General features: G+C 47.9%; 1 protein-coding gene across 1 annotated transcript in view; it reads left to right on the plus strand.

Annotated features, from left to right (window-relative positions):
* The window catches only part of LOC137144555 (collagen alpha-1(VII) chain-like), a 188,413-nt gene that overhangs the window by 35,986 nt on the left and 140,268 nt on the right, over nt 1–12,159 (plus strand). Inside the window, exons 19-26 of the mRNA XM_067534946.1 lie at nt 4,407–4,553; nt 4,741–4,944; nt 5,523–5,662; nt 6,345–6,468; nt 7,715–7,858; nt 8,447–8,637; nt 9,117–9,248; nt 10,157–10,174. Of these exons, the coding sequence (XP_067391047.1) occupies nt 4,407–4,553; nt 4,741–4,944; nt 5,523–5,662; nt 6,345–6,468; nt 7,715–7,858; nt 8,447–8,637; nt 9,117–9,248; nt 10,157–10,174 (1,100 nt within the window). The remainder of the gene's footprint in view (nt 1–4,406; nt 4,554–4,740; nt 4,945–5,522; nt 5,663–6,344; nt 6,469–7,714; nt 7,859–8,446; nt 8,638–9,116; nt 9,249–10,156; nt 10,175–12,159) is intronic.

Genomic DNA, 12,159 nt, shown 5'->3' on the forward strand with positions numbered 1-12,159 from the left:
AGAAACTGAGACATCTAAGAGGTTATTCAGTGTCTGCCAACTGGAAGATGTCATGCTACAGGGGTCAGAATAGCCAAGCAAGCAACTGAAGCTATGCTAGTCCTGTAGGACAGTGGTCAAGCAACTCAAATTGTACTGGGCCTCCAACAAAGACGAGGGAACTCTTCATCCCTCCTTGGACTGATCTGCTTCAAATCCACCTCCAAGCTCTGTGCGCAGCGATCTGTGATTCAGCCGCTCTGTACTCCAAGAATATGCAAATTACGGGCTTTGAAAAGACTGTGTCGGTCACCCTGTCAATGAAACAAGGCAGTCGCTAAGGCAGTTCAGCTTCTGCCTTTGCCCATGAGGCATCGTGTTCCAGTTAGAGATGGGCCTGAACCCACCCTCTCCCCTTCCAGACCAGAATAACCCCAAACTTTAGATCCATACATGAAGGACCATTGGGATTCTCTAAAGTGACCTGCATTGGTTTCCCTGATTAATCCCTGCTTCAAGTCTGCTAGCTGTGGTTGAACATCAGTCCGATCCAAGTCCTGATCAATCCAATCTGGATTAAACAATTTCCAGTGATGGAGAATCCACCTGGCCCTCGGTAAAATGTTCAGTTAATTGTCCTCACTGTTAAAAAATTGCACCTTATTTCTGGTCTGAATTTGTCTAGCTTCAACTTCCAGCCACTGGATCTGGTTTCACCTCTTTTCCCTGCACGTTATGGATAGGTGCTTGTGGAGCTGGGCATCCTGGTCTCTAGTGTGATTTAGAAGTCTGGAGCAGACACCAACTAGTGTCTCATCTTACTCTTTATCTGTTAGGGTATTGACCCATGAGCAGTCAAGATCATTTGCTTCCAAGCTGTCTGTGTCTCGGAAAGAGATAATGCCATTTTTAATAGCATGTCGCTCCTCCCTTTTGCCTACTCGATCCTTCTGAAATAGATTATAACCATTGATTTTCACATTCCAATTATAGGAATCTTCCCACTGGTATCAGTGATACCAACTAGGTCAAATTTATCATAGAATCATAGAAGATTAGGGTTGGAAGGGACCTCAGAATGTCATCTAGTCCAACCCCCTGTTCAAAGCAGGGCCAACCCCAACTAAATCATCCCAGCCAGGACTTTGTCAAGCCACAGTTTAAAAACCTCTAAAGATGGAGATTCCACCACCTTCCTAGGTAACCCATTCCACTGCTTCACCACCCTCCTAGTGAAAAAGTATTTCCTAATATCCAACTTAGACCTCCCGCCCTGCAACTTGAGACCATTGCTCCTAGTTCTGTCATCTGCCACCATTGAGAACAGCCTAGCTCCATCCTCCCTGGAACCCCCTTTCAGGTAGTTAAAGGCTGCTATCAAATCCCGCCTCATTCTTCTTTTTTGTAGGCGAAAAAAGCCTAGTTTCCTCAGCCTCTCCTCGTAAGTCATGTGCTTCATCCCCCCAATTGTTCTTGTTTTCCTCCGCTGGACTCTTTCCATCTTGTCCACATCCTTCCTGTAGTGGGGGGCCCAAAACTGGACACAATACTCCAAATGAGGCCTCACCAGTGCCAAATAGAGGGAAATAATCACTTCTCTTGATCTGCTGGCAATGCTCCTACTAATGCAGCCCAATATGCCATGAGCCTTCTTGGCAATAAGGGCACACTGATGACTCATATCCAGCTTCTTATCCACTGTAACCCCCAGGTCCTTTTTTGCAGAACTGCTGCCTAGCCAGTCGGTCCCCAGTCCGTAGCTGTGCATGGGATTCTTCCGTCCTAAGTGAAGGACTCTGCGATTGTCCTTGTGGAAACTCAGATTTCTTTTGGCCCAATCCTCTAATTTGTCTAGCTCGCTCTGTATCCTATCCCTGCCCTCCAGGGTATCTACCACTCTGCCCATCTTGGTGTCATATGCAAACTTGCGGGGGGTGCAATCCACCAACCCCAGGGGCACTCTGCTTGTTACCAGCTGCCAACTAGACATCAAACTATTGATCACTACCCATTCAGCCCGATGATCTGGCCAGCTCTATCCACCGTATAGTCCATTCATCCAACCCATACTTCTTTAACTTGGTGGCAAGAATACTGTGGGAAACCATATCAAAAGCTTTGCTAAAGTCAAGGTATATCACATCCACTGCTTTTCCCACCTCCACAGAGCCAGTCATCTCATCATAGAAAGCAATCAGGTTGGTCAGACATGACTTTCCCTTGGTGAATCCATGTTGACTGTTCCTGATCACCTTCCTCTCTTCCAAGTGCCTCAAAATGGATTCTTTGAGGACCTGCTCCATGATTTTTCCAGGGACTGAGGTGAGGCTGACCAGTCCATAATTCCCTGGATCCTCCTTCTTTCCTTTGTTTGAAGACAGGCACTATATTTGCCTTTTTCCAATCATCTGGGACCTCCCCAAACTGCCACGAGTTTTCAAAGATAATGGCCAATGGCTCTGCAATCACATCAGCCAACTCCCTCAGCACCCTTGGATGCACTGCATCCGGCCCCATGGACTTGTGTATGTCCAGCCTTTCTACATAGTCCTGAACCTGTTCTTTCAGCACTGACGGCTGCTCACCTCCTCCCCATTCTGTGCTGCCCAGTGCAGTAGTCTGGGAGCTGACCTTGTCTGTGAAGACAGAGGCAAAAAAAGCATTGAGTACTTCAGCTTTTTCGACATGATCTGTCACTAGGTTGCCTCCCCCATTCTGTAAGGGGCCCACACTTTCTCTGACCTTGTTACTAACATATCTGTAGAAACCCTTCTTGTTCCCCTTCACGTCCCTTGCTAGCTGCAACTCCAGTTGTGCTTTGGCCTTCCTGATTTCACTCCTGTATGGCTGAGCAGTAATTTTATACTCCTCCCTAGTCATCTGACCACTCGGACATTCCTGTCCTTCAGCTCCCTTCCAAGCTTTCTGGAGTCGTTTATATGCTGGGAGGCACCACACGAAGTCGTGCTGTTAGTGCTGATGGCACCATGCCCACTGATTTCAGAAGCCTATCCAATCTTTCAGTCACATCTGCTGGCTTGATCCTGGGAAGACAGAAAACCACCCTGCTCTGCTCCTGTGCCTTGCAGATCGTTTTTCTCATTCTTCTTAGCACAGAATCCCTGGCAAGGATCCTCTGTCTTCTTTCAATGGTTGGAGATCTCTTTGGCCCGTTTCGTAGTACAGGCTGGGCCGAGCAGCGACCCTCAGATATGTCCTATACATCTCTCTTTTCCATTTGGCCAGTTGGATCTTCAGAGACCTTTTCTGGCATTTCAGGGGCACCTTCTGCACCTGGACCTGGGGTCCCTCCACCTGATGGCATGGAGGCTGAATGTCTGAGCTTGGAGGAACAAGCTTCTTCGTCTCAGGTGGAGACTGTGCTGATGAGTAGCAGAAAGCCCAGAAAGAACCTGGTTTTCCAAGTACTCCTTAGCCTCTCTCACGCTTCACAGAGTCAGTACTTCTCCTTCCAAACTGCTAATCTTTTCTGCTAGCCCAGCCACCAACTTGCACTTCGTACAAGGGAAGTCTCTTCAGGCTTCAGGCAGAAAAGCAAAAATAGCACATCCGTTGCAGGTCGCAATCACTGCTCCATCTCTAGCCATCATGATACTAGATATCTAGAACTGTACCTTGAACTAAAGACTCTGACACTCCCTCTCTAAACTGCCTCCAAAACGCTCCTGTTTGCCAAACTTTGTGGCTATGGTTACAATGTAGGGTGCTCTGGACAGGGTCTGTCCATGGTTACGATGAGTGTCTTTGTGTCTATATTAACATCAATACGTTTTTAGGCTTGAAATTAGACAAAAATTTCTACCCATCAGAGGAGTGACGTTCTGGAGCATCCTTCCAAGAGGAATAGGGGCAAAAAACCTAACTTATTTTAAGACTGAGCATGATAAGTTTATGGGAGAAGATGGTACGATGAGATTGCCCACAATGACATGTGGCCCTTCTGTGATTGCTATTAGGAAATATCTCCAATGGCTGGAGATGGGACAGTAGATGGGGAGGGCTCTGAATTACTGCAGAGCTTTCCCAGATGTCTGGCTGGTGGGACTTGCCCACATGCTTAGGGTCTAACTGATTGCCATATTTGGGGTCAGGAAGGAATTCCCCCCCTCCCCCCCCAGTCAGATTGACAGAGAGCCTGGGGGGTTTCTCCTTACACTGCAGCGTGGGGCATAAGTCCTTTGCTGGTTTGAACTAGAGTAAATGGTGGATTCTCTGTAACTTTAAGTCATTAAATCACAATTTGAAGACTTCAGTAACTCAGCCAGAGCTTATGAACCTATGACAGGGGTGGGTGGGTGAAGTTCTGAGGCCTGCAAGGTGCAGGAGATCAGACTAGATGATCATGATGGTCCCTTCTGGTCTTAAAGTCTATGAGTAATGTACCCTCTTTCCTTTCCTTTGTCCAGTGTCTGATCTTTCCACTGAACTCTTGGGAGCGGCTTCTAGATCGTATCGAGTGACAGGCCTGAAGCCAAGAGGGGTGTACTCATTTTCAATAAGGCCACTCTTTGGAGAGACAGAGGGGCCAGAAGCTGTGCTTGCTGAGCAGACAGGTATGAGAGATGGAGCCTTGTGTTGTAATTCCTTCTGGTGTCTTTACTGTTGCGACTTGCTTCTGAGAAAGTGCTTGGCATGGAGCGTTCCCAGGCAATCCCAATGCCTTTCAGAGCTGGCGGTGTTCTTACAATGGCCTAGTTATGCGACGTACGTCATTCCCCCTTCTTCGTTTGCTTTTTACAGTCGGATCTCGAGGGAATCCTTCCACTCCAATTCCTACCGTTACTTCTTTACAACCTGCCACTACAAGACCCCTGTCCACAGGTGCTAGCAACGTAAGGGCCTCTCCTCTTCTATCAGCCACCACCATGACACTAAGGATGACCCCGGCAACCACAGCTGTGGTAGCTAAAGCGTCGCCACCATTGACCACTCTCTCTGGGCCAAGTGAGTTTGAATCCATAGGGGATTCTGTGCTAATGAACGGGTGCATTATAACCAGGGTATCTCCTGGGTGCTGTAGTCTCCTCTAATCTCGTGATCTAAAACTGGGTTGGGCTGGGTGAATACTCGGAGGGAAACCCCCAAATCAAAACCAGGCACCATAGGAAGCATGTTGGCGATCTTTCCTCTCTGTGAACAGGTGAAAGAGCCAAGAAAGAAATGTTAGATAATCACACCTGTTATAATTGTGATAATACTGAGATCACGGCTGTAAAACTGATCCATGAACTGCTTTGTCTGGTGTCCTGTCTCTGACAGTGGCCGTGGCCTAATACATATGGGGGAGGTATGAAATGCACATAAGAGCATTGAGGTGTTCAGCACCATCCCACAGGGTGACTGTATTATGTCTTCTTCACTCAACGCACACTTGAAACCACAGGGAGTGTTTGCACAGGGGGCTGTTCTCCCATAAATAAGAACAGTCCAGTCTTTCATGACAAATCCAGTCGAACGAGGTGGATTGGAGACCCCCGGCCTTCCCGTTCGTGATTTATGAAGATGCTGTCTTTCCTTCGCAGTCTGTGGCAAGTTCAAAGCAGACATCGCGTTCCTGGTGGACGAGTCCTCAAGCATTGGCCAGAGCAATTTCAATAAAGTGAAGGACTTCCTCTTCCGGATTGTCTCCTATTTCCCCAGAATTGGGCCCGAAGGGACACAGGCAAGAGCCCATCTATCTATCTATCTATCTATCTAATCTAATCTATCTATCTATCTATCATAGGTACCTGTCTTCATTGTGTTCATCCTCACAACACCCCTGTGATTGTGAGTTAAGGGAATTCCATCCCCCCATTTTGAGTCTTAGAGAGGCTAAATGACTTGCCTGAGGTCACACAGGAAGTCAGTGGCAGAGAGGGCAATGGGCCCAGCTCTCCCAAGCCTTAGACTAGCATCCTAAGCATTTGGCCATCCTTCCTCTTGGGCCCCAGCTGGACGTTCCCTGTTGCGCACCCACATATGCCATTTTCTAGCAGTTTTCCCACGCCCACACCCGCACTAAAAAAGAAAACCGGAGTGCTATTGAAACCTTGAGTTTCAGCGTGCTCGCTTTGGGCCTAATCCAGCACCCGGTGAAGTGGATGGAAAGGCACCTACTGTCTTCCGTAGGCTTTGTTTGTCATGATCCACTTTGCACAGGTGATATCTGAACCGGACCTTTACGTTGAGGCTCTGTGTTGCTTTTACAAAGGAAGGTAGAATTCCATGTTGCCGTTGATTGCCGACGGTTGATAGTGTCTCCCTTCCATGATCCACGCCCTTTGCTTATGTGCTTATGTCCATGACCAATGCTCTCCAGCTGCGTCCTGCCGCCTTTAGCGACCTCACGTGCTCTTTGGCAGATTGCTGTAGCTCAGTACAGCGATGAGCCCAGGACTGAGTTCCACTTTAACCAGTACAAGGATCGAAATGGAGTTCTCAAAGCCCTCAAGGAGCTGCAGTACACCGGCGGCAATACCAAGACAGGTGGGTACCGCGTGTGCATGTCAGTGTTCGCATGCCGTATACGTTACAGCTAGAGAGATGGGTCTAAATCGCCAAGTTGTGATCCGGATTTGGATCTCAAGTTCTCCAGCATTCAGCGGTTTTGTTTTAGAGTTTTGAATCAGTCTGTTATAGAGACTGGTTGTGAAGTTAAAATCTAAACGTCTTTAAAGTTGGGTTGGGGTGTGTTTAGAGTTTTGGTTTGGACCCGTTTTTAATAATAGTCTGGCCATCTATTCTGGTTCTTTCATCAGAGTCCTAGTTTTTCTTCTGACTTCTTTATAATTTTATATCCCACTCCCACCCTCCTTAATTTAGTTTTTATACTTACATAGAATCCTAACCATAAGCTTATCTACCTCCTGGGGATATTTTGAAGAGTGCTTTTAACTCTAATACTTAACCTTGATCCTAACTCTAATCCTACTAGTCTTGCATGTGCGAATTCCCAGCTTTGAGTTTTATGGTTCAGCGTGAGATTCTGTTTCCTTGGGATTTCTTTAGATCACAGGAGCTGTTCCCTTTTGATGCATGTCTATAACTTCCAGTAATATTATTTCTGTGTGCACATTAGGTAGGACTTTCAGAAGCTCTTAGTACTGGCCTATTTCTGCTGCCACTGAAGGCAGTGGGAGTTTTGACCACTGACTTCAAGGGCAAGAGCGGTTGGTCAATTCAGTCTTTTGGAAAACCCCTCCCTTTGGGGATAAAATCATCCACACATCCCTAGCCTAAATTGGAAGCATCAAGGCTAATAAAAACATAATTGACCCAAAATATTTCAAGTTTTAAAAAAGAAAGCCCCCAAACCTTCAGCTGTATGAAGATGCACTGCAGACATGCTAGAGAAGGGTTGGCCATTTTGCTAGTCCGTTCAGACAACATAATTAGGTTTAATCTGGGTTCCTATTGCAAGGACTCAGAAATAGACACAACTTTAAATTGGGGGAAGCTAGCCCTAACGTTACCTTCTCTAAGATGGCCATCCAAATAGCTACCCCTTCCTGGAGGAGGAAGTTAGCTAGGTTAGAAATTAGAGGAAGGTTTCGAACCACCAGATGAGGGAGGTTCTGGAGCAGTCTCCTTACATCTCTTTATGTGGCCAGCTTGTACGTTTTCTAGCATGTCCTTTTTCCCACCTGCGAACTGGATCAGAGGGACTCAGCAGTACTATTTATACAGCTGGCCGTGCGGGATCTAAGCTGTGCACCCTTCTGCTTTCCCCCAGGTCGTGGCTTGGGCTACGTGCTGAAGGAATTATTTCAGTCCTCCAAAGGCATGCGACCCACCTTGCCTCACATACTGTTGCTCGTGACCGATGGACCATCTCAGGACGATGTGTTGCCGCCAGCCAGGGTGGCCCATGCATTAGGTAGGGGTCTTTGGGCGTGTTTTCTCGAAGGCCCTGATCCTACTCCCAGCGCAGAGAATGATGAAACTCCCATGAGTTTCAGTGGCGCGGGATTGGGCCCTAACGTAGTTTATTGTTATCTCTCCTTCCTTCCTTTCAAGTTGTGGGTGGGCCCCTGGCCGGATCTAGTGGGCTCAATACACCAGGGATGAGCTTGGTCTAATATTTTTAGATGAGAAATCTGCCCTGCACTGCTTTGGGGTGGATTTAATACTCTGACAGGAGACAGCTCTGGAGATGGATGTCCCAGGCAAAGGCAGTGCTAGTTTCTCCCACACACTGCCCCAGGAATGTATCCCGGGGACCAGCGCTGGGCTGGGAGGGGAGTCCAGTCTCATGACCCATTTGACATCCTTTGAGGAGGGTTTGCGTGCTCCCCGGCTGAGCCCTGGTTGACTCTGTGGTTGAGGATTTCCAGGCTGATGCGTGGGTTTAACCCTAACAGCTCCCGTGAAGCAGCATCAATGGGCACTGTGGGGTGAAATCCCCTCGCCAGTTCGGAAGCTCTCTGCCTGTAGATCTGTGTAATGAGCGAGCCGTTTGTTTCAGGAATCCGCGTCATCGCCGTGGGTGTCTCCAGAGCCGACCCCAAAGAACTGAACAGCATCTTGTTACACCGCAACCTGCAGAATGCTTTCTACATCAACACCTTCGAGGACTTCCCCCAGATCATCCGGGAGCTGATAGAAACCATTTGCTCTGACTTGCCGCATTCGGGAGCCCCACCGCAGCCCGGGGAGGTGAGTTGCTTTCTCCTCTGCTGTTTCCATATCTATGCTTTATTTCCTACAGGGAGCTTTGGAGAGAAGCCAGCTCTCCTCCCAAAGGCCATTCCTGGCCGCCTGGGATCATGCTTCTGCCCTGCATTCTGATCCAAGGCAAAACCAAATTTAAGTGAGGCTCTGGGCCTGATCCTGCTCTCACTTGTCATCCACCGTTGCCAGCTGGCAGTCCCGCCATTGAAGACAGCGATGTAAAACGGGCGCAGATGAGCTCAGAGTCTGGCCCTTTCCGGGTCACATGGTACGTCAGTGGCATATCCTTTGCAGGGTGAAAAACCACTTGAGTGAATTGCCAATGAACAGTTGTCTCCCAGTAAGAGATGTGTGCTCAGTCCGCCCCGGCAATGTGATATCAGTAGTTTGTAACCAACTGGGTCCTTAAACACCCATAATCTTCTTTGATAGGAAAAAAATCTAACCCAAGCTGTGTGTTGTAGGTTGCTGGACAGGATATGGTCAAACTGCAGCAGTTTGGGGGCCTGGAGAGCAAATCACTGGTCCATGATCCATCTTCTGCTGACCCAGAAATCCAAAAACTGGAGGCACCATGCGATTCCAGGTGCCCAAAGGTAAGAAGAGTGATAACAGCTTAGGAGGCTGTGCTTGGGGGAGCATATTGCACGAGACATGCGCGGCGAGGACACGTTGGGGTTGATCCTCTGCCACCTTACTCCCATTTTATGCTGGCATAACTGCACTGCCTTGAATGGAACTACATCGGCATGAAATAGGAACAGTGGCCAATCCAGGCTCTTTACCTCTGGAGACATGAGTTCAAGTCTTGGCTTAGGTCACCACTTGTCCCCATTTGGAGACCTCGTCCTCACACCTGTCATTTGTGCACTCTATCAACACGCAGCATCACACAGCATGAGGAGCAGCCTATGACCTCACATCATCATTATCCACTTCTTTCTCATGGGCACTGCAGAAGAATTCATAGATTTTAAGGCCAGAGGGACCATTATGACTATCTAGCCTGCCCTCCTGCATAATACAGGCTAGGGAACCCGCCCCGGTAACTTCTGTATCAAGCCCATAACTTCGGTTTCAGCTATAGCATCTCATTTAATTTAAAGACTGCAAGTGACAGAGATTCCACCGTGTCCTTAGGTAAGTTGTTCTGGTGGTGAAGTGCCCTCCCTGCTAAAAAGGTACCAAGAGATTGTAGGAGGGATTTGAATGACAAGCGAGAGATGGTCTGCTGCATTTATTTAATAGTTTCCTGTGAGCCTTTGCCTTTTCCTCTGTTAAAAATAAAGCATAAGCCAATACTTCCCTGCATTGGGAAGCAACTGTAGCCATCCTCTGACCCAGCATAAAGGCAGGGAGAGATGGGGAGCAACTCTGGCAGTTGACCACCTACTGGAAGGGATGAGAAGCCATTTCTTGCCAGTTCTGCAATAAGGGGGGAAGTGCAATTATTTTTCTTCCTAACTATGTTGCCGTCACAGCTTCTATTCTTATTCTGTTCCAGGCTCCTAAGGGAGAGAAGGTAAATATCCTAGCCAGCTGAGAGATTTCACTACTCAATGGGGACACACAAGCCTTGGCATTTCCATGCTATGCTGGAGTGGACCAGAGAAATACCCAAGACCGACACTGTAGATAGGCCTCTGGCTAGAACCAGGAAACAGCTGGGAGGAGATTGTTGCCTACCTTGGACTTTGGATGAGAGATCGCTCCAAGTCAAAATAGTAACTGAAGGGGAGGGCTCAGTTTGTACCAGGCCTGAACTCCTGGAGTCACCTCGCCACAGACTGACGTGTACCAACTAGCTGGGCAGTAACCTAGGTAGCTCAGAACAAGAGAGGTGTGTTTGGATTGCGCGGGTTAGGCTGGGAGTTTACCTGCCCATCTGAGGTCAAATCGGGGACTGTATTTCTAGATCCAGGATCCTGGATCTAAACACTCCTGCTCTCCTCTAGATAAGTAGTTGCATGCGACGAACCCATTGCTACAAACACACACTCTTTGGCCTTGTCTAGATTAGGATAAAAGCTGTTTAAAAAAAAGAAAACGTGTTCGCCAATGCATTTTAAAAGCCCAGTGTAAATAGGGCAGGTTGTACTTTAGCTGATACAGTGAACCCTACAGGGCTAGAAATGTGCTTCTTGGGTTGATGACGGGGGGAAATAATAAGGTCAGATAGTTCCAAGTTACGAAGCTGTTGTCCCATAGAAGAAGGGGAGTCCAGTAGTTAGGTTCCTGCCCTTGGAGACACGAGTTTAATTCCCAGCTATGCCGCAGACGTCCTTTGTGAGCTGGGGCAAGTCACGAAGGCTCCGGCTATACTGCAGCTGGGAGCATGCTTCCCTGTGCGGGTAGACGGCTCCGACTTAGCGTGTTACAAGAGCCGCGTAGGTGGCTGGATTCCAAGGGCAGGAGGGGCCATTGTGATCATCTAGTCTGACCTCCTGTAGAACAGAAGAATTCCTAGAGGAGAATATCTGTTGGAAAAGCATCCAGACTCGATTTAAAACCAGTCAGTGATGGAGCATCCATCACAACCCTTGGTAAATTGTTCCAGCACTTAGCTACTCCCGCCATTGCACATTTATTTCCAGTCTGAAAAGATCACTCCCTGCGGTTCTGGGTCACACCTTACTGCCCTGTCACCCTGCATTCCTCCAGACCAGCCCCTCACCAGAATGCGGGAGCAGGCCTGGCCCCAAAGCAGCAGTGAAAGGGTTAACAGGGGCTTGTGTTCACATGGTCACATTGTGGACTTTTATCCGCTCTGGGTCACTAGGCTGAGGCCCTAGATAGAGCAGGCACAGCACGAGTGGCAGCTCAGGTTAGCAGCCACCTGGACCTGCTGGCCACATGCTCTGGTGGGTAGCCCGCCCTGACCCAGCCACATCGCTGCTGTTAGCATGCCAGCTCGTGCGGAGTTGACACATCCGTCTGCCTGTGCTGGGAAGCACACGCTCCACTGCAGTGTAAACAGTGCTGTAGTGTCTCCATGCCGCAGATCCCCTCGGGACAAGGGGACAACAGGACCACCCTGCCTCAGAGGGGTCTTATGAGTTGAGGGAGTCTAAGAATGTTCATCCAAACGGGTTTCCACCAGAAAACGGCATTCCAACGAAACCATTTTTTCCCCACAAAATCATATTGATTTTGATGAAATTTCATTTAGGAAAATTTTTTTTTTGGAAAGAATCGTTTAGAAAATGTCGGAATGAAACATTTCAACATTTTCAGAACGGAAACGTTTTATTTTGAAATGATTTTTTGTTTCGACGTTGCCTTGATTTTATATTTTAAATGGTTAAAATCGAAACAACATGTTCCGACTGACCTGTAGCAAAGGGGTTTTTTTTTCCTGAAATTTTGTGTTGCGAAATGTTTTGAACTCGTAGCTTTTCATCCTGATTTGAGACCAGATTTATTTTATTTTATTTTTTTTCAAAATTGCTACATTTTTCGCAGAATGGAAAAATCCATTTTCCGACCAGCTCTAGTTGTGAGGATAAA

This window comes from Emydura macquarii, unplaced genomic scaffold (assembly GCF_026122565.2).
Source record: "Emydura macquarii macquarii isolate MOO-44397 ecotype Brisbane River unplaced genomic scaffold, CSIRO-AGI_Emac_v2 contig_3470, whole genome shotgun sequence".
Lineage (NCBI taxonomy): Eukaryota > Metazoa > Chordata > Testudines > Chelidae > Emydura > Emydura macquarii.